Genomic DNA, 22,447 nt, shown 5'->3' on the forward strand with positions numbered 1-22,447 from the left:
AGGAATGGTGGAATGAATCTGACCAAACTTTCCCTTGTAAATATATGAATATACCATAGTGAATTTCACCTTTATGTATATCCATATGTGTAATTTTTTAAAAACTGCAAATAAATAGAAGAAAGATGAGGAGAGGGAAGGAAACAAGGGGAGGGAAGAGGGGAAGGAAAGGAGTAGTATTGGGAACCGAATTAGAGCCAATTATGTTCCATGTTTTTATAATTATGTCAAAATGAATTCCCAATATTATGTGTATCTATAATGAACTAAGAAAAAATTATCCTTGTGCTTTAAAAAAACCTTAATACTGAGCTTAAAATGTAAGAAACAAAACAATATGTGTTATTATTTTACTTACATAATTTAAAAAATAATGAATATATTAAAACTTGTAAAGTAGTATAAAATATATATCTATAATGCACTAATAAAAGTATAAAAATGAATGAATATATTATTTAGGGACATAAACAATAAAATTATAAATCAAACAAAGAAATAATACAAAATTCAGGATAGTGCTTACCTCAAGGGAATTGATCATCTAACTAGGAAAGTGCATGCAGACTAATAGTCAAGATAATATTATCTTCTCTACACTAGATGATGAAATGGTATTTTCGTTTAAATGTTTTTCATTAAGTATACATCTAAACTCATGGGTATAATTTTTTAAAAAAAGCTTAAAGAGACTAGTAGCTTTCAAAATAAAGTTTAAGGAGATTAAAATTAATACTAGCTTATTGAAAAAATAATATGGAAGTATACACAGTGTTGACAAGTTTAAACCCTTATTAGCTCTATAAATCTTCTGGTGGAAATTCTTTCCCAAGTCCAAGTGCTCAGATGACAGGGACTCTCCTGGCTCGAGTTTGAAGGAAACGCCTAAAGAGCTACAAAGAAGGAATGTTATCTGTTGGTCTTGTCATTTACTTAGAAGGATCTGAGGTGCCAAATTCAACAGAAAATACTTCACTGAACAGAAGCCATAGCTAAAACTAATAGTGCCATTAGGATAAAGCCAGGGCTACTGACCTTGTTTACTTTTCACATGCTTGACTTTGATTTGACATAATTCTGACTTTTTGATCCATCATATTCTCCTAGCTTCCTCAAGAAAACACCTCACCCAGATGGACCTGGACCACATACTGACCTTCTCCACACCAGGAGACAATGCAGCACAAATATTAGGTTTCCACGTTGAAGGCAGTTAGTCTTGGCACTGAATTCTCGCTCTGATGCTTAATAGCTATTTGATCAATTTTCTTATCTGCAAAATTGGTGTGATAGGAATATTTCTCTTTATAGGCCAGATGAAATAATGGAGTAGAGTTTTCTGATGAAAACTTTTCTTTTACTCTTAATTCTTTTAAACATTCATTTTGTGATCAGTCCTGTTGAAAATGTGAATCTAAGTGTCCTGTCTTTCCCTTATTGAGGGTCTGGTGCTGTACAACCAGACTATTTCTGACAGGGCCTTCATAACTTGAAGTCACTCTAAAAATGGTCAATTTCCAAATACTTCTGCAAAAAGAAACTCTTTTCAGTATCATCACCATTTCTGATTCATTTAACCTAGGCCCTGTCCCACTCCCTTGCCTGGGAAGGATTTGATTTCTTTCAAAATCAAGGGAGGTTTTAAATTCTCATCTTTGATTCAATGCACTTCCTTCATGTTGATTATTTTAATATTGTTAGAGTTGGTTGGTGGCACTTACAAAGTGCTAGAAGCACCAGGTACAACTTCTGTCATGTAATAGGTGTTTACAGTATTGGTTGATATGATTTGTACAATAGACGTCTTTCCTGACAACAATTTTACTAGACTTTCTCTGTTCCTGAGAATGGGAACTGTTATGGTTTGGATATGAGGTATCCCTGCAAAGCTTCTGTATTGATGCAGAAGGTAAAATGAGTAGATTATGAGAGCTGAAGCCTAAAGAGTCCATTCTTGTTTAAGTGGACTAACCTGTGGTAACTCTAGGTAGGTGGGACATGGCTGGAGGAGTTGAGACACTGGGGATGTTCCCTGGAAGAGTTCAACTTCCTGCAGACCCTCTCCTTTCTCTCTTTGCTTCTGGGACACCATGAAGTGAGTAGCTTTCATCCACTGTGCCTTCGAACATGATGCTCTGTCTCACCTTAGGCCCACAGCAGTGAAACTGGTGAACATGGAATGAACCTCTGAAACCATGAGCCCCCAAATCTTTCCTCCTCTAAATTGTTCTTGTCAGGCATTTTGATCACAGCAATGAAAAGCTAACTGCTAACTAGCACAGAAACAAAACACTCCAGACCTAACTATCATCAAAGGAAGGGAAACAAGTTAGTTTTTGAATATAATAATGGATAAACCAGTCCAAATTCAAAAACCAAAAACAAAACCAAAAACAAAAACCTCTGTGAAGGTACCAACATCCTGTGATGGACATCCATATGCCCGCCAACTGAATTTTGGGAGTTGTCACAAGATAGTACCACATAAGCTATAATGGGCAATGTGTGCTGGAGCACGTACAGAAATTGAAAAGAAGTAGAGATCATTCAAATACAAAGAGAGGATCTGATCTTATCTGGATTTGAAAGAATTGCTAAGATTGCGATAGGCAGGGAGGAGAGGGAGACAGTTCAGGCAAGAGGTGGAGGAACAGCTTGAGAAGAGGCATGCAAGTTTTGAGGACAATGAACAGAACACTGCAGTTGAAATGGAAATTAATTGTAGAATAATGATAATGGATGATGTTAGGAAAGGGCACATTAGCATTAATTTTAACAAGATAATTCTAAAAATTGTCAATTTTCAAATACCCCTGCAAAAAGAAACTCATTTCAGTAACATCACCATCTCTATCCATCAGCAGCATAAAATGGAATTCTTTTAGCATGTGCTGGATATAATTTGAATGTATGGAACACTAGAGGGTTCTTGGTGGACTGAGAGGAAACATTTCAGGAATGAAACATTCTTAGACAAAATTATCATATAATCATAACTTGAAGTCATTACAAAATAAAATGTTCAGAAAGTAGCACCTGCAAAGGGCAACTATCTTAGGCACTGATTATACAAATTCCCTATGACTAATTCCTTGAAGAAGAAAGGTTGAAAATAAACTAATAACTTCTAAGGGTTTTATTATTTACTTTCCAATAAGAATGTGCTTTGATATTAGTCACAAAATGTACTCAAAATAAAACCTAATCAAAGAATCAAAATAGATGTTTATCAGCTGTGAGAACTGCCAAAAAAGCTATTAGGCCAGTGATTTCTATAGTGATGGTCTCTAGCTCCCTGATAGGAGATGTGGCACTATTTTTTCCTTCTTGGACAGAGAAGGTGGTGCTGCTGGCAGGAGGTCCAGGGGGTGGTGTCCTAGGGGAGGAGACTAGTTGACATACAGATTAGCTAAGTAACACATCCTGGTTTAAAGCTTTCCATTTACTTTTCAGAGACCCAGATGGTATAAAAAGCAAATCCAGGCTCTCCTGGTTCAGTACCAACAGCATGGCAAACCTTATTCTCCTCACAGGTGAGTTGCAGTGAGAAATGGAGCCTTAATCTTACCTGATTTCTTTTTCTCTTAGGAGCTGACAACCATGAGGCAGTCTTTACGTGGCACATCTACGCTTTTCCATTTTTGATCATTTCAAATTTTCAAGAGAATTCTGATGTATAGACATGTCTGCTTCTTGTTCTCCTACCTCACTGTCATGGGTAATGAAACAGGCATGGTCCTAAAAGAAAGCCTCACTTTCTTCCAGGGATTGTCTATAATTTTCATCTTTGGCTAAATTCTATTTCTCCTCCCATCTTCATGCACCACCTAATTTTAATTGGCAGTATGTTAATTGATATGCTCACATCTGGAAACTGGCTTTTTTCAGGGGAGAAAATGAGTAGGAAATGAGAATATAGCTATGTAAGTCATCTTTTTTTCTATTTTCAGAGTTATTTCTATTTTGTACTCTACAGATTAGCTAAGTAACAGAACTCCTACTGAGTTAATGATGTACATTAAAATGTTGCTCTTAGAATTTCAATCATTATAAGAAGTTGATTGATAGTTGTTCAGAGTCAAGTCATATCCAGTTTTTTTTTTTTTTTTTTTTTTTTTTGTACCAGGGATTGAACTCAGGGGCACTTAACCACTGAGCCACAACCCCATCCCTTTTTTTTTTTTTTTCATTTAGAGACAGGGTCTTGGTAAGTTATTTAGTGTCTCACTAAGTTGCTGAGGTTGGCTTTGAACTCAAGATCCTCATGCCTCAGCCTCCCCAGCAGCTAGAATTATAGGCATGCTCCACTGCACCTGGCCAGGCAGAGTTTATTAGTTTCTCTAACACGCTGTGATTTACAAACTTTACAAAGGTTCAGGGCCTTTTCCAAATGAAACCTCAAGTTCTTCTCTCACTCTTGCTGAGTGGTTTAAAAAAAAAAAAATCCTAAGACCCAATGGACACTCAATTCTCCACTTTAAAGGATGCCTTATGGGCAGGGCTACGCAGATCCCATCTCAGGAAGATGAGGCATGTACGGATGTGCAGTCATTAAGCAGAGTGAGTGTGGGGTCAATGTCAAACAGTGCACCTTTCATAGTAGCCATACTTGGCTATTGTGAATAATGCCACAAAGAATATGATAATGCCAATATCTCTTCAATAATACTAATTTCTGACACAGAGGGTGGAAAAAAGGAACCATGGCCATTTTGATTAAGTTAAAGAAATGTAAGTTAAAACAACTTAAAAATTTCATCTTACTCCAATTAGAATGGCTATTATCAAGAATACAAACAATAATAGATGTTGACATGGATGTAAGGAAAAAGGCACACTTTTATGTTGCTGGTGGAGTTGCAAATTGGTACAGCCACTCTGGAAAGCAGTGTGGAGAATCCTCAGAAAATTTGGAATGGACCCACTTTTTGACCAGTTATCCCACTCCTCAGTTTCTACCCAAAGGACTTAAAATTAGTATACTACAGCAGTGCAGCCACATCAATGTTTATAGCAGCTCAATTCACAATAGCTAGATTGTGGAACCAACCTGGATGCCCTTCAACAGATGAATGGATAAAGAAACTGTGGTATGTATACACAATGGAATATTACTCAGTCATAAAGAAGAATAATATTATGGCATTTGCAGATAAATGGATGGAATTGGAGAATATCATGCTAAGTGAAATAAGCCAATCCCAAAAAGCCAAAGTTCAAATGTTTTCCCTGATAAGTGAATGATGATACATAATGGGGGTAGGGGGTGAGAGAAGAATGGAGAAACTTTAGATTAAGTAGAGGGAAATGAGAGGGAGGGGGTTATGAAAAATTGTGGAATGAGACAGACATCATTACCCTATGTACATGTATGATTACATGAATGGTATGAATCCACATCATGCACAATCATAGAAATGAAAAGATGTACCCCATTTGTGTACAATGAATCAAAATGCAGTCTGTAAAAATAAAAAATTAATGAAAAAAATTATGAAAGAGTAGGTCTGTGTTTGTCAAAAAGACTATCCTCTGGCCTAACCATCTAGTTACACTACCATGGCAAAATAGATCTGAGGCCTTGGGATTAGATTCCACAGGACACAGATAACAGGTTCAGAATAAATTTTTTTTTTTCCTTTTTCTCTAGGACTGGCTCTTCTGCTCAGTGTTCAGCTGGGTAAGTCATTGACTCTATTATACTATTGATAAAATCTTTTCCTACCAAAAATATCAAATCCCCATGAATCATTCATAATACAATTGTCTGTTTAAATATTACGTTTCTGAAAAAAAAATGTCAAGAGAAATCATACTAAGGAAATGGATGGGTTTGCTTTATGCAGATTGTACTGTTCTGGGCTGGCTGTCACTGCTGTTCTGGTCAGCATGACCACCTGAGAGCTCTAAAATGGCATTCACCGGGCTTCGTAGGACTACTATGTGATTTTTTCATAGAAGGTTTCTAAGCTAATCCAAGATCTCAAAATGAATCTGTCATAGTTAAAAATAGCCAACAGCAGTCAGTAACTCATTCCTGAGTTGGCATCTTTGGACTCATCTGCAAGCGTCATTCATCCCAATCATGGCCATTCAGAGATTAGGTAGCCATGGCACAGGGAGGGAAACACAAGGGCCAAAACTCACACCACACTTCGGCAACACCTAAACCAGGCCATTGCCCTTCCTCTCTGCAACCCACAGGTTCCAGTTACCAGCTGACATGCTACTTCTCCAACTGGGCCCAGTACCGCCCAGGCCTGGGGAGCTTCAAGCCTGATAATATCGACCCCTGCCTGTGTACTCACCTTATCTATGCCTTTGCTGGGATACAGAACAACAGGATTACCACCATCGAATGGAATGATGTCACTCTCTACCAAGCTTTCAATGGCCTGAAAAATAAGTAAGAGAAGGAGGTTTGTCTACTTCAGTGAGCCAATAGTTAACAGATATCAGTGTTCCTTAAATGTAATTCAGAATCAATGAGCTTGAGGTAGATCAAGACAATACATATTGTTTTCCTTTTTAATTGACAAAATTGTGTGCTTTTATTGTGCATAACACAATACTTTGAAATATGTGTACATTGCAGAAAGGCTCAACTGAGCTAATTAACATATGCATTATCTCACATACTTACCTTGTGTTAAGAACATTTAAAATCTACTGTCTTGGTGATTTTCAAAACACTGCATGTTGTTATTAACCATATTAACCATAATCCTCATGCTGTACAATGGTGTTTTCTTGAATGACTCCTCCTGTCTAACTGAGATTTTCTATCCTTTGACCAACATCTCCACAAACTCCTCACCCTCATCTGGACCCTGGTAACCACCATTCTACTTTCTACTTTTTCAAGTTGAAGGTTTTTTCCTATTCCACTTATAAGTGAAATTTTGTGCTATTTGTCCATGCCTGGCTCATATATTTAATTTAACATCCTCTGTTTCATGTTGTTGCAGATGATAGATTCATCCTTTTTTTATGGCTGAATAGCATTTCATTATGTATATATTACAAATTTTTGTTTATCCACTAATCCATTGTTGGACAATTAGATTGATCCCACATCTTGGCTATTTGTGAATAATGCCACAATAAATATGGTAGTGCCAATATCTCTTCAAGATATTGATTTCATGTCCTTTAGATATAAACCCAGCAATAGGATTGCTGGATCATATGGTAGTTCTATGTGTAACTTTTTAAAGGACCTCCATACTGTTTTCCATAGTGACTATAATAATTTACATTTCCACTAACGGTGTACAAGATTCTCTTTATTCCACATCTTTGACCACACTGGTTTTCTTTCATATTTTTGATAATGGCCATTATAGGAGGAGGGAGGTGATGACTCCTTGTAGTTTTCATTTGCTTTTTTCTGATGAGTAGCAATGTCAAGTGTTTTTCTACATACATACCCATTAACCATTGTCTTCTTTTGAGAAATGTCTGTTCTGGTTTTTTAATCAAGTTATTCATTTTCTTCTTACTGAATTGTTTGAGTTCCTTCTACATTTGAAGTATTAACCCCTTATAAGAGGTTTGGTTTGCAAATATTTCCTCCCATTCCATAGGTTGTCTCTCCATTCTATTACTTTTCACTCTATTGGTTATTTCCTTTGTTATGCAGAAACTTTAGCTTCATGCAAATCCATTCGTTAATGTTTGCATTTTCTGCCTGTGCTTTTGAAGTTACATTGAAAAAAAAAAAATCATTGTCCAAACCACGGTCACAAAGCTTTCCCCCATGTTTTCTTTTAGCATTTTTGTAGTTTCAGGTCTTAAATCTTTAAGCCACTTTGTGTAGATGTTTGTATATGGTGTGAGATAGGGATCCAATTTCACTCTTCTGCTTGTAAGTAGGACTCTGTACTTCCAGCAAACCCTTCCTAGATGATGCTGATGCTTCTGGTTGAAGAGACACACATTAAGTAGCAAGAATTTAGATAAAAATAATCCCTTGCCTGTTCTAGTATCTATTCAAAAAATATCAGTTCTATTTCTTACCCCCACTGTGTGTGTGTGATGTATATCCCAGCAAATTGAAAATCATCTTGGCTACTTGTATCAGGGAGCAGGGAGCCAGTCAGGTAAGGAGAATTACTGAAATTTAGACATAATTAAGCCCAAGAATGAGAAGGACATCCTATGTTTTCAGAATTTGTGTAAACAAGTCCTACTATTTTATAATTAACAGTTCCACTCAATTTAGTCATATCTGAGATGAGGAAGACTTTAGAAGATTGCTACCATCAGCAATAGCACTACCATGAATGCAAATACCATAATTTCATTAAGTTATGATTCACAATAGAAATAAACTCCTTAGAATGTTGTTTCTGCAGTGTGGCCCATTGATTACTTCCATCAGTATTACATGCAACACTTGATAAAAATGCCAGTCCCTACCTCATTGCAACTGAAGTAAAATCCCTGGGAAAGGAACAATAAATTTGGAATTTTAATGTTGTCCTCCTCAACTCTTGCACTTGTTTTTCATGTAAACTTATGTTTGAGAACCACTATTCCAGAAAATGTGTGTCATTACAGCCTATGAATTTGTATTAATTGTCATAGAGGCTGAGGAAATAATTATGCTCAAGCAGCATTTATCATTTTATCGGATGGAATAGAATATGAGCTTTGAGGTACATACATGACACATATTGCTGATACATTCTTAAAAACAAAAATGTTCAATTAGGCACTGTGGCACATAACTATAATCTCAGCTTCTCAGGAGGATGAGGCAGGGAGTATCATTAATTCAAAGCCAGCCTGGGCAACTCAGCAAGGCAGACCATGTTAAAATAAAACAAAAAATGAGTTGGGATCTAGCTCATTGGCAGAGCACTTGCCTAGCATGTGTAAGGCCCCAGGTTCACTTCTCAGTACCAGATACACACACACACACACACACACACACACACACACACACACACACTCATAACTTCCATAATTTAGAGTTCCTTTAGAGACCCTGAGTACATTTATGATAACAACATGAAGAATTTTTCTAAAGAAAGTGTTCAGTACTGTTAGAAAATTGTTCTATACAGTAATCATATCATATCAAGGCAGAACTAAAGAATATGAGCAGGACCAATACTAAAAGCAACAATGTTATTTTAAAGGGAGGTACTTGTGGATTTTGAATTTTCTCTTTCTTTTAATGTTTTTTTTTTTTATCTTTTACTTTAAAGGAACAGCCAGTTGAAAACTCTCCTGGCCGTTGGAGGTTGGAACTTTGGAAGTTCCCTGTAAGTCCTCTATGGAGACCCTATTGTTTATTTGTTATTGAAACAAATTAACCCACTGTGATCTCTGTCCCTTTAGACTTCAGAATCTAAGGCAGGGTATGAAGGGTGTAAATTGAACAAATAGCATGCTAACTCAATAACTTGCTACACCAAACTTCAATATTCAGTAGAACATACTTAATTCCATACATTTAAATTTGACAGGATATTCTAGGATCCCATCCATAGGTTTAGTTACCTGCATCCATAACAATCACTCCTTAAAGTATTTCAAGAGTATAAGACCTAAGGAAAATCTTGTACACCTTCTATTTATCTTTTGGGAGAACAAAAGAGAAATGTCATGCACATAAGCAAGAAGACTCCTTTAAGGACACATGAATTTGGGGAACTATTTAGAGACAGAACACAGTGACCTGAGTGACCCAGGTATTTAAAGCAACAAGGGAAATTTGAGAGAAGGATTAGAGTGGGAGTATAGCAGAATAAAGGGGATACTGAGACACCACAGCTTGGAAGAGTAGTGGTGACACAAGATGGCCAGGAGAAAATGAGGAGTTTTTTCACCTGAGATAGAGGTCCTGGTGAAGGACTGAGGCAGAAATGGAGGGATCCACTGTTTATATTCCAATTTGTTGAGACCATGAGGCATATCCTTCTCTTTTGGGGTCTCCCTCAGTTTCACCACCATGGTTTCCACTTCTGAGAACCGCCAGACTTTCATTGCCTCGGTCATCACGTTCCTGCGGCAGTACGGATTTGATGGGCTGGACTTGGACTGGGAGTACCCCGGGTCTCGTGGAAGCCCCCCTCAAGACAAGCATCTCTTCACGGTCCTGGTGCAGGTGAGGAAGGACGAAACAGGCTTTAGCCCTAGATCATTTAAATCTCTTCTTTCCAAGGAGAATTGAATAGCTGCATAAAGAAGCTAAAACTTAATTTAGAATTATAGGATCTTGGCATTGCAAAGATTCTTAGATACCATACATGCATATGTCACCAAGCGTTTAATAACAATAACTGTGTGTGTGCTATGTGCCCGACATTAATCATGTTTTAAGAATCCTAATTCATTTCATCATCACCTGTACTCTACAATATAGGTACTATAACCATGATGATATTTATTTTACTGATGAGCAAGTAAGGTATAGATAGGTTGTAAGTAAATTGCTCAAGATCACACAACTAGTGTCATAAGCACCCACAGTGTCAGTCTACAACTGTTAGAACTGTTACTACACAGTGCCAGTTTTAACTGTTACAGCAGACTAGACTGCCTTTTATTACTGAACACAAACATGCTTTTGACCAGATACTGGTTTAGACATCAAGATAAAAATGAGAAACAATCCTTGGCTTTAAAGAACACAGAATCTGAGGTGGAAGACTTAAACCTAACCAACAATTACAGTAATTTTGAAAATGCCATGATAAAGTCCACAGAGTACAAAAAGTAGTATAGAGGGAAGCTGCCTAAGTCTGTTCTGGAGCAAAAATCAGGAAGTGCTTCCTAGATGAAGTGATGCTTAATTTAAAACAAAACAAAACTGGTATTAGCCAACTAAGTGAGGACAGGACAGGGCAGAAGTGAAGACATACAGACTCACGTGAGTAAATGGTAAGTGCTGAATTGAGAGGTTGCACAGTTGCCCAGAGTCAGATCATATGGGCACTTTACATTAAAATAAGGAATTTGTAGTTTATCCTCAAGGAAATGGGGTAACTTGAAGGATTTTAAGTAATAGGGAAATATGATAAAATGAGTTTGGAAAAGACTGCTTTGGCTCAACCCTGGAGGATATATTGGAAGGAGGTGAGGAGACAGGGTCAGGCTTAGGCACCTATTAAGGTAAACCAAGCATGAGATGAGGAATGCCCAACAGTGGCTGGAACATCAAGGGAAGAAGGCTGTATTCTGGGGGTATAAAGATGAGGAAATCAACAATAATTAGGGATCAATGACAAATATAACAGAGAGAACTCCCAGTTTTCTGACTTTGAGGACTGATTTGATTGTAGTGCTATTATCTAAAATGGCAAATACAGAGAGAAGCTTAGATCTGGAGTAAGGATAGAGACTGATTAATTTAGCTTTGAACAGGAGTGCACGGTATCTGGAATGCCCAGTAGGCATTGGATAAATACCTATCTGGAGTGCAGGGCAAAGACATGATATACTGTGCCAAAGCCACCAGCAAGGGTGGATGATCACCACAGAAAATGAATGGAATGATTAAAAGTCAGGGACTAAGGATGCTTTGGAGATTTACTCTCAGAGACAGACTTTTTACTCCATACACCTGATTGTCAGTCATCCTTTGAAGAGTTTCAATGTTAAGTAGCTCACTACATAAAAGTCAGTTTACTTATTTATTGAACAGGTCTGATGATCAGAGCTAGCATCTCCCTTCTTAGCTGAAATGCGCCTCCTGTCACACAGTATAACTTCCAGTGTTGAGTCTTTAGTTCAGAACCAATGAAGCAACAGAGGATAAAACATCACATTTTGCTGCACATGGGTCTAATATTTCAAGACAGCAATGAAGTCCTGCCTCCAGTTTCCTCTTCTTCCATTTAAATGTCCTGGTTCCTTCAGCCAATACCCATGTAACAATTTTCTGAGAAACTCCTTTGGAGCACGTTTTGGTACACTGCAATTACTTGAACTGACCCCAGAACTCCAAATTAGAGTCATGCACAAAACAGGTGAATAAGCCTCTAGCACTGAATGAGGTCACTCAGGTGGCAGTTACCACCTTCCCCAATTCAGCACTTCATTTGATGGGGTGTCAGTTTTATTAGTTCAACTACAGAACAAACGGAAGCAAATCTCTACTCTGCTAGAAGCTGGATGCAGGTTACTACAGTGTTGTGATACAACTGGAGCTCCAACTGGTGGCCTAAAACCCAGATTCTGGTTGTGAACTGGCTACTAACTTGCTGTGGGACTTGGATAAATTGTCTAATGCTATGCATATTAGATAGCTTTAAAGTTGATTAATACCATCTAATCTATCAACGTTGATCAGGGATGCTGATAGAATAAGACAAAATATGTGAAATCGTTTAGAAAAAGAAAAAAAGTGTTCGCAAATATACACTGATTGTTATTTAAGCAGTGAAAATCACCTCATATGTGACCTCCTATACCTTATTATTCTGTAGGAAATTCGTGAAGCATTTGAGAAAGAGGCTGAGCAGACCAATAAGCCCAGGCTGTTGATCACTGCTGCAGTAGCAGGTGGCATCTCCACAATTGAATCTGGCTATGAGATCCCTCAACTGTCCCAGTAAGTGATGCACCTCATCTCAAACTCCTATAGGTTTCCCTGAGGCAGAGTACACTTGTCCTTTGTCTATCTTGTTATTGAGGAACTTTGTTTAGGAGGCTTCAGAGAGGTATCTGCTGTGTGTACAGGTGTGGGAAATGGCCGTTGGAGAGTATTTAAGTTATTTACCCCTCCTCAGGTATCTGGATTATATCCATGTCATGACCTATGACCTCCATGGCTCCTGGGAGAGCTACACTGGAGAGAACAGCCCCCTCTACAAATACCCAACTGACACTGGCAGCAATGCCTACCTCAATGTGGTAAGTCCCTGAACAGATGCAAATGCAGATCAGAAGTGAATGGAAATCACATGGAGATTCAGGCACAAAATAAGTATGAATTCTGTAAATGTCTCACTTAGACAAAGTCCTCATGATACAGATCATATCTCAACTACATTTCTTTAAAATGTTTTGGAAAAAAACAATAATCATCCATCAGTCATTAACATCATGTAATTTTATACACGAACATAACTCAGACTTGGATTATCAGCTGGTTGGGGCCTGTAGCTAACCCAGTGCCATTGCAGGATTACATCATGAAGTACTGGAAGGACAATGGGGCCTCAGCTGAAAAGCTCATCGTTGGATTCCCAACTTATGGACACAACTTCCTTCTGAGAAATCCTTCCAACAATGGAATCGGTGCCCCTACCTCTGGTGCTGGCCCTGCTGGGCCCTACACCAGGGAGGCTGGGTTCTGGGCCTATTATGAGGTGGGTAGTTTGGTCTACACAGTTCTCTGTGAATTCGAGGCACTGTGCTGAACCGTAGTAGCCTTAGTGCTATAATCTGTTGAAATTGTGAAAGTTCTTTCTGTTACTACTCACCTGCTCTGAGCAGTCTTACTCCAAATACTTAAAGCATTTTAATAGAATACTTATTAACTTAATCCACTTAATAATAAATATCTCTTCAAGCATAGACTAAATGTCATTTACACTAGCACACAAAGGAATAAAATAAATGCACCTTTCATTTTACTTTCTATTCCTCAAATCAAGCACATTGAATTTGTGCTTGATAGGTATAACACATGAATATCTGAAAAATAACTTGATTTTCCTTACCACAAATAGGTAATTGAGGAAAACCCAAAATCAAAGACATAAGTGTACAGTTTCCCCCCCTGGAATAATATTTACAGTGTTTGAATCTCTTTAATTATTTAAGATCTGCACCTTCCTGAACAATGGAGCCACTCAGGCATGGGATGACCCTCAAGAGGTACCCTATGCCTATCAGGGCAATGACTGGGTTGGCTATGACAACATCAAGAGCTTCGATATCAAGGTAAGGTCAGCCCTCAGATGTGCTAAGACAGCATGGAGCCCCAGGAAACTGAAGGACTCCTGTTGTCCTCTCTCCTTACACAGGCTCAGTGGCTTAAGCAGAACAACTTTGGAGGTGCCATGGTCTGGGCCATTGACCTGGATGACTTCACTGGCACTTTCTGCAACCAGGGCAAGTTCCCCCTGATCTCCACCCTGAAGAAAGTCCTGGGCCTGCAGAGTGACAGTAAGTGACAGCAGGGGGTGTCTGGGGTATATGAATTGTCCTCCCTAACTCAAAGGCAGACCTGACATCTGCCCACCCTGAGTGCCCAGGGAGACTTCCCATTTCAGTATACTGTTCTTGGCACAGTAAGAGACAGGTATAGTCCTTCCCCTAGCCCATCAGGAATTTCATTTTCATATGGAAAACCAGGCCTACCTGGGTTGTTTTTTGCACTATGAAGACCTAAAGGTTTGTGAGAGCCCACGGAATTTATACTGATCTTCAGTGTAAAAATCTACCTGTCTAGAATCCTTTATTCGAAGTCTGTCAGCCCACCTGGAGAGAGCCAGGAAGAAATCCTCACTACTGCTCTCATGTCTCTAATCTGTCATTCAGGAGACATATCAGCTTTCTAAGTTGTTATCAGGTTTTCTCTTAGAGCTTATTTATTCACCACTTGTACCCACATCCTTATATAGACGAAATGCACAATAGGTACTTTTTTAATGACTTTGATGTGGTAAGGGATGAGAGACTTGTTTTTATGGGAATTCAGGCTGACCTGACATGACAGTTTTTCTTAATTCCTAAGTAGGGGGTTCCCCTCTGATCTTTAAGTGGGGAGCTCCAAAGCGAATTGGAGCCCATCTCCAGAACACATGCCCATGGTTTTCACCTCTGGACAAGGCCCAGAGCCTCTCCCGGCTTGCTGGTCTGATCTGTATGCTGTCTGTTTCAGGTTGCACAGCCTCTGCACCCAGTGAGCCAGACCCTGCTCCTGGTGGCGGCAGTGCAGGCGGGAGCTCTGGTGGCAGCTCTGGTGGCAGCTCCGGTGGCAGCTCCGGTGGCAGCGGATTCTGTGCAAGCAAAGCCGATGGTCTTTACCCAGTGGCCGATAACAGAAATGCCTTCTGGCACTGCGTGAATGGAATCACCTACCAGAATAACTGCCAAGCAGGGCTTGTCTTCGACACCAGCTGTACATGCTGTAATTGGGCATGAATCTGATCCATGTCTCCATTCCCCAGGGTTCTGGCAATCTCCTTTGCTTCTCGAAGGATAGCTTGCTTCTCCCTAAAGTTCTATAATAAAACCAGCAGCCAAAATGAGTGTCCTTGGTTTAAAATGATTTGGGTGGAAAACTTTTCTAAGTTTGAAAATGTCAGCTGTGCGTGGGGTGAATTGGTCGAGGAGAGTGTGTGAGCAAGAGGTGGTGGAATCAACAGCACCACAGTCTTCTGTCTGCCTGTGTCCACCTGCCAGAGACTGCAGGAAGGTCATTTGAGTGTTTGGTGCAGGGGTGGGCAAGGATTTGAAGAAGCTAGGTCCATAACTTGGTGGCCGTTCCCAGGAAGGAGTCAGAGTGATTCTTGGGCATAGGCAGAAGAATCTGGCATAGGCAGGGTCTAGGCAGAGCTGCTTGGTTCCCCAGGACCAGGAGGCCAGACCATTCTCTCCACTTCTGTAGAAGACCCAGAGTTGATCTGAGCAAGAAGACTAAAGCACAGCCACAGAGAAAAGCCAGGATGCAAGATGGAGCTCAAATACCTCCTGATGGCTTTTGACTCTTGATTCTAGGTCCTTCCTGGGGCCCAGATGTCTTTCTGTCTTTGGATTCTGTAAAACCTCTCTGAGTAGATAATAAATTCCTATTTACTGTTTAAGATGGCTCTAGTTTGCTTCTTTTATTTGCAAATGAAAGAATTCTAACTTCTGTAATGAGAATATGTGGCTCAGTGGTACGTGCCTGTAATCCCAGTAACCGAACTTGGAGACTGAGGTAGGAGGAGTTCAAGAGAGTTTAAGACCGCCTCAGCAACTTAGTGAAACCCTGTCTCAAAATAAAAAATATAGAGTTGGGCTGTAGCTCAGTGATAGTGTGCCCTGTGTATAATCCCCAGTACAAAAAGAAAAAAAAAAAATGTTATGACTTTTTTTTCCCTGCTGTGCTTACCTTGTGTCAAGTTCTGTTGTTTTGTGTTTTGTTTTTTTATTTATTTTTTGACACTGGATCTCACTAGTGTTGTGCAGATTGGCCTCAAACTCCTGGGCTCATGTGATCCTTCTCTCTCAGCTTCCAGAGTAGTTTTGGAACCATAGCTATGCACCACTGCACCCAGATGAAGCTCTTATTGTAAGTGTTTTAGATGTATTTTCTTATTTAGTTCTATCAGCAGCCTTATGAGGTAGATAACATGAATTATAGGAAACCGAGGCACAGGGAATTAAGTAAGTCACCCAACATCACAAAACTTAGTTGTAAAGCTAGATCCAGATAGGCTGCTCCTGAACTCGGCCCTCTTTGCTGAGTGTTATGCCTCCTTTGACAACAGACCGTAGTGTTCTCGTGGGAGATGACAGCACTGATGAGGCACACCAGCTCTCTGGGGATGTCCACTCTCCATTAGTTCATAGTACTTTTTATTATGTGCCAGGTGTCCTTCTAGGCACTGAAGCCATTGTGGAAAAAAAAGGACAAAAATTCCTCTGTCATGGGAAGTCTATTTTGCTAGTGGCAGTACCAGACAAAAAAATAAACAGGGAAATGAGTTAGATAAAATTGCTGGAAAGTGCCCAGGTGGAGACACTACGTAAGCTCGTGCAGTCACAGATGGACCCTCTGGGGAGGACCTGTATGAGATGAAGTTGACCAGCGAGGTGAGCCTGCCATTTTGGGATTTGGGAAAAGTGCTTTTTTAGGCAGAGGAACAGCAAGTGCAAGGTCCTTGGGGTGGAAACAAACATGGCATTTCACATAAAAGAAGACTGTGTTGCCATGATATAGTGTGCACGGGGAAGAAATACACGGGGATCAAATCATGCAAGGTCTTGGAGCATAGTTAGGAATTTGGTTTCATTTTAAGTGAGCTGGGAAGCCACTAGAAGATGACGGTAGGGATGGCGAACACGATCTTCCTTCATCATTGATGAGCTGGGGCTGGAATAGGGATTAAGAATGTGGAAAATGTCACTCATGGTGACTAGTGGATGGATTAAACCTGAGGCTTATATGACATGCCTTAGAAAGCAAAGACACAGAGCAGGTGAAGGAAAATGGGTGAAAGAGGGTATTGTAATTAAAATGACATTCCTATTCAAAAAGTCAATTTGTCAGAACATAGGAATTTGTGCCAACCATTTTAGAAGGAATTTCCTGTTTAGGTCACTAGTAAGCCAATTGTCACTGAGAGGGTTCATTGGATGTGGGGGCTCTGGCCTTGGTAAAGAAAGGACGTGAAAGCAGATGTTGACTTGGAGAAGCAGCATCTTTGAACAACATAGTAGTCGTGTGTTTCCAAATGAACCACCTTTTCTAGTGCCACCATTTCCCCACAAATTATAGAATGAGGACGAAAACCTAAGCCCCCTTATTTTTCCTCCCATTTTACATACCAATTTGTGTTTAAACAAATTGCTGTGTATCTACTCTATGCAAGAAGAGGGTGAATATGGTCCAGCCACCATGACCAATGTGACATAATCTCCTACAACTTTCTCTCACTCTATTTCAATTGAGTCATTTCCTTGCTGTTTCTCAAGTATTCCAGTATCCTATCACCTCAGGATCTTTGCACAAGCTACAACACTCTTTCTCCAGGTTTTTATTTGACTCTCTCTCAAACTTCTTTCAAACCTTCCCTCAAAGTCACCTTCTCAGTGAGGATTTTGCTGGTTCCTCAACCTAAGAATAAAATCAACTTTATCCTTTTCTCCCTGCTGCATGTACTTTGCTTCTCCTGAACACATCACTGCCTGACATGGCATATATTTTATGTATTTTTCCTGTGTGTGTGTGTGTGTCTGTGTGTCTGTGTGTGTCTATATCTCCTACCAGAATTAAGCTCCACAAGGACAAGAATCGCTGTTCACGGGTGGATTCCCATTGCCAACAGTAGTGCCTGGCATATTATTAAGAGTTTAACAAGTACTTATTGAATGAATACAGGGATGAGGATTTGAAGGAAGTTAGGAATTAGCCAGCTGGGTATCCAAGCAGTGGAAAAGTTACTTAGTATAGGCTATCTCCTACATGGTGAATATTGTTCCTATGCTGCAGAGTGAGGAAACAAGATTTTTCCAGGATAAATAACTCGCCTTTCCAGCTCCTTTGTACCACAGTTCTATCATGTAGAAAGCAATGTCACAATAACTGGAAAGGGAACTTCCAGGGAGGGGCTGTTGCTTAGCAGCTAGTCTTACATGCACGCATTTTCTTGGTTAAAGTCCACATAGGAGAGTGATAACTCATGGAGATAGTGTATGAGAGAGTCACATCTCCCAGATGAACTATTTTTATCCAGAACTCAGAAATCAAAAAATTCTAAGTTAGATGAGCTACCTGGGAGTTTGAGATTCAAAGCCCTGCAACAGATCAGTTTGTCATTCACTTGGAACTTTGGTCGTGGTAATCCCTTTTTAGTCTAGTACATTTATGAAAATTCATACCTTCAGTATTAGAGTCTAATTGGAAAGAGGTGGCATACACACAGGATTACCCACAGAGCCTGGTCCAGGGCTGGGATATCAGGAAGCATTTTTTAAATTATTTGTGTAAAGCCACCCTTAGAGCTAGTTGCAGGTCTGGCATAGAGGTGGAAGATGGGAAGTGCATTAACATTGGTTAAATGCCAATTATAGGTTAATCATTTGTTGTGCAAGATTTGACCCTGTGTTAACTCCTAAATTCTCAAAGCAAGCCATAAGAAAAAATGATTAATGCCATTTTGTAAACAAATCAAGGCTTAGGTAGTTTAAGTACTTTCAAAATATCATACAGCTAGTAGATAACAGATGAACTTATTAAAACTCACTTCAAGGGGATTCAAAGTTCACTCTATGCTCTCAGATGGGAGCATCTAGTATGTAAGAAGGTCTAGAAGGTAGGATTTAGCAAGTCTTTTTCTCCCCTATCTCCCTTGTCCAGACACACCTATCCAGGAATTTTACTCCCTGGATCAGGTGTTCTCAGCCTTATTCAGATCCAAGACCTGTTTTGAGTAAAAGAATATTGTATAATACTCCCTTTATTATCCCAAATTTGAATTCATAGATAATGTAATTTATCACACATAATTTTGTAAACAACTCAGTGTGGTGCCATAACTGTAATATAAAGGAGAAAAACTAATCTCTAATAAAATACCGTGTATTTCAGCACACAAATGTTCAGACCTACCAATTTTGGATGACCATTTAGTAGTCAGGTTGCTGCCCTATATATTGCATCATGACTAAGTCTAGAATTAAGAGAAAAGTTCAAAAGTCATTTCATACAGGAAGTTCATGAAAATAGAAGAGCATAGTTTTAAGTGAACAGCAATACAAAAACTAGTGTTAAAGAATAATAATACTTCTAACTTGTTTCTAATAACAGAAAAAAGTCAATAGCTTTAGCTGAAACAGGGAAATATCTAGACAAATTATAAACCACTGAAGTAAGGACAGGAGAGGAGGGATGTGTTATTCTTGAGGAAACTTAATTTGCTAGGTTTGCCAAATTTTTAAAAATAAATTATTTTATTGTTCTTTGTATATACCAAAAGGTTCTAAATCATAACTGAACACATTGTGAATATGTCAGGTAAAAAACTCCCATTCATATTCCTTATCAACCTGTTCCACCAAATGTCTCCCTATGTTGATTCTTGCTCATAGATCATTTTAAATATATTTTTAAATTTTATTTAAATTGACTTATGCAGTGTGTAAATGTCCATGTCTGAATTACTTCATTCGAAATTGTGAGATCATATTATTGCCCATGCAGGATTTTGTTCATGTTCATTGCTATATAGTAGTCATTTGTATAAATATTCCACAATTTGCTTTTCCATTCTATTGTTTATGGATGTTCTTGTTTCCAATTTAGGGATATTATGATTAATTTTGCTTTTAATATTCTTAAACATGTCTTTTGGAACACAAGTGTGTGCATTCCTGCTGAGGAAATACCAAGGGGTCGAAATTAGTAGGTCACAGAGATGTTGATGTTCAGCTGTAATAAAGGCCACCAGACAGTTTTCCAAAGTGAGCACATGACTAATTTACAATTCCACTGTTATTGTTCGGATTTGGACTGTTCCCCAAAGATTCATGTGTTAAAGGTTTTGTCCCCAGTGCAGCAGTGTTCAAAGGTGGAGTTTTTTTCAGAATTACATTTTGAAACAATTTCAAACCCAAGGAAAAGTTATAATAAGAGTAAAAAGAAAATCCTTATCTTCTCAGCCCAAATTCCTCAACTATAAAACATTGCTCTATTTCTCTCTTCCTTTATGTACACTTTTTCTGACTTGGTGCCCCATTCATCCTAACAACTTCAATGTAACTGTCCAAAGATTCCTGCATTGCACCAACAGAACTCTACCAAATGAAATTCAGCATCAATACAATAGTGCCATTGAACGCTCTGTTCAAACTCTGCCAACTGAATCAAGAGCAGTTTTTCCTGTCTCATCCAGAATACCACCCAGGAATCATGCCACTTTCCCTTGTCATGCCCATCCATATACTTTAATATTGTTTTAGCTTTTTCTCTGCTGTGACTAAAAGTTCTGACTAGAGCAATTGTAGAGGAGGAAAGGTTATTTGGAGGCTTACTGTTTCATAGATAGCCAGGTCTATTCCTCGGGGCTCAAGGTGAGGCTGAATGTCATGGTAGAAGAGTGTGGCAGAGGAAGACAGCTCACATGATGATCAGAAAGCAGAGAGACAGAGCGGTCTCCACTTGCCATATACAAATATATACCCCCAAACCATGCCCTAGTTTCCACCTCCTCCAGCCACACCCTACCACTTCAGTTACCACTCAGTTAATCTCCATCTATACTTTAACATTGTAATTCCTCATAAATGTTGTTTGTCAAATCATTGATGGGATTATTTTTAACTATGAATATTAATTATTTTCTCAATGAAAGGAATTTGGTGATTTAATTTTGGGAGAAACAAATCTAGATTATTCTAAAAATGGTATGTTCACTCAAGATTTCCTGTCAAGTGCATTTAATCCCCAGGTTACAGTTTTATTTATTGGCACAACAAAGATCTGAGATGGATTTCTGTGAAAGCCATTGTTAAATATCACAGGTACTTCTTTCCCCCTTTTATGAATCTATAATGATCTAGACTTATAAAATTAACGTAAAACTCAAGGTTCCCTGAATGTTCTCCATTATTTGGATCTTGGAATCTCAAAAGCACAAAGCCTAAGAGCTTGTAAAGACTTATACATACTGTGAAGAACTCTGACACCCTGTGACTCTATGAACTTGTAGGATCTGCCAATAAGAGCTGATAAACTGTAGATTGATTGAGAGTATTATTTGGAATATTATTTGGAATATTTTGTTCATACTTTTCTGTCCAGATAACTTTGGTGATCAATGACAAGAAGGAAAACTGTTTGGGAGACATTGAGTCTTACTGCATTCATTTCTTTATGCCGCCTAGATATGTGGAGGGATTAGTGAAGGGAAAGCAGAGATGGATGATTTACTGAGGAGAATTTGCCTTTCATTTTCTTAATCCTCTGTTGAATAAATGTGCTGTTAGACTTTAGCCACTAGAATTCTATTCTGTTTGTTTGCTTACCTCTTTCTGAAAATGAAGTTAAGACTGGAATACTTGCTTAAGGCATTCTCCTTGATGGTAGCAAGACTGAATTTATTTTAAAGATTGTTTCTGAGAATCAAACAGTGTCCCCTTTTATATTAATTTTACTTTTGAAAAATGGAATAGGTTATCGATTAGGTTGCTTTAACGTATAACCTACTAATAGAATGTTTTGTGCTTCTAAGAAGAGGTTTGTTTAGTATCCTGTCTTATTTACTCCAAACATATTGAGTTTTATTTTCAATATTTTATTACTATATGTAGAATCACATATGAATATCAGTAAATAGTTTTAGATGATTAATTTCTGCTTTTTATTTGTAAGCTTAACAAACATCTTTGAAATGTTTGTGTAAATTTTATTCCTTTTATTTGTATCTTTCAGTAGATGTGATATTTGATGAAATGTAAAACCAATGTTGTTTTATTTTCCTTTTCCCTTGGTATTCATGAGGGATGGGTTCCAGGATACCTGCAGATATTAAAATCTTCAGATGCTAAAGTGTCATATAAAACAATGAAGTATTAGTGTATAACTAATGTAGATTCTCTCAAATACTTTAAATGATCTCTAGATTATTAATGATACCTAATACAATGCTAATGCCATGTAAATAGTTAAACTGTTTTGTTTAGGAAAAAATGACAAAAATGTCTATGCACATTCAGTACAGACACAATTATTTTGGGAACTGGATATTTTCTCTCTGTGGTTGGTTGAATCTGTGGG

General features: G+C 38.5%; 1 protein-coding gene across 1 annotated transcript; it reads left to right on the forward strand.

Moving 5' to 3' along the window:
- Positions 1–3,508: 3,508 nt before the first annotated feature.
- On the forward strand, positions 3,509–15,108 carry LOC124987304 (acidic mammalian chitinase-like). The gene is made up of 11 exons (XM_047556479.1): positions 3,509–3,533; positions 5,651–5,680; positions 6,205–6,406; positions 9,216–9,272; positions 9,952–10,117; positions 12,441–12,565; positions 12,744–12,867; positions 13,140–13,325; positions 13,783–13,902; positions 13,986–14,127; positions 14,846–15,108. Exons 1-11 carry the CDS (start codon positions 3,509–3,511, stop codon positions 15,106–15,108), a joined length of 1,440 nt encoding a protein of 479 aa, XP_047412435.1.
- Positions 15,109–22,447: the final 7,339 nt, after the last annotated feature.

Source organism: Sciurus carolinensis, chromosome 6 (assembly GCF_902686445.1).
Source record: "Sciurus carolinensis chromosome 6, mSciCar1.2, whole genome shotgun sequence".
Classification (NCBI taxonomy): Eukaryota; Metazoa; Chordata; class Mammalia; order Rodentia; family Sciuridae; genus Sciurus; species Sciurus carolinensis.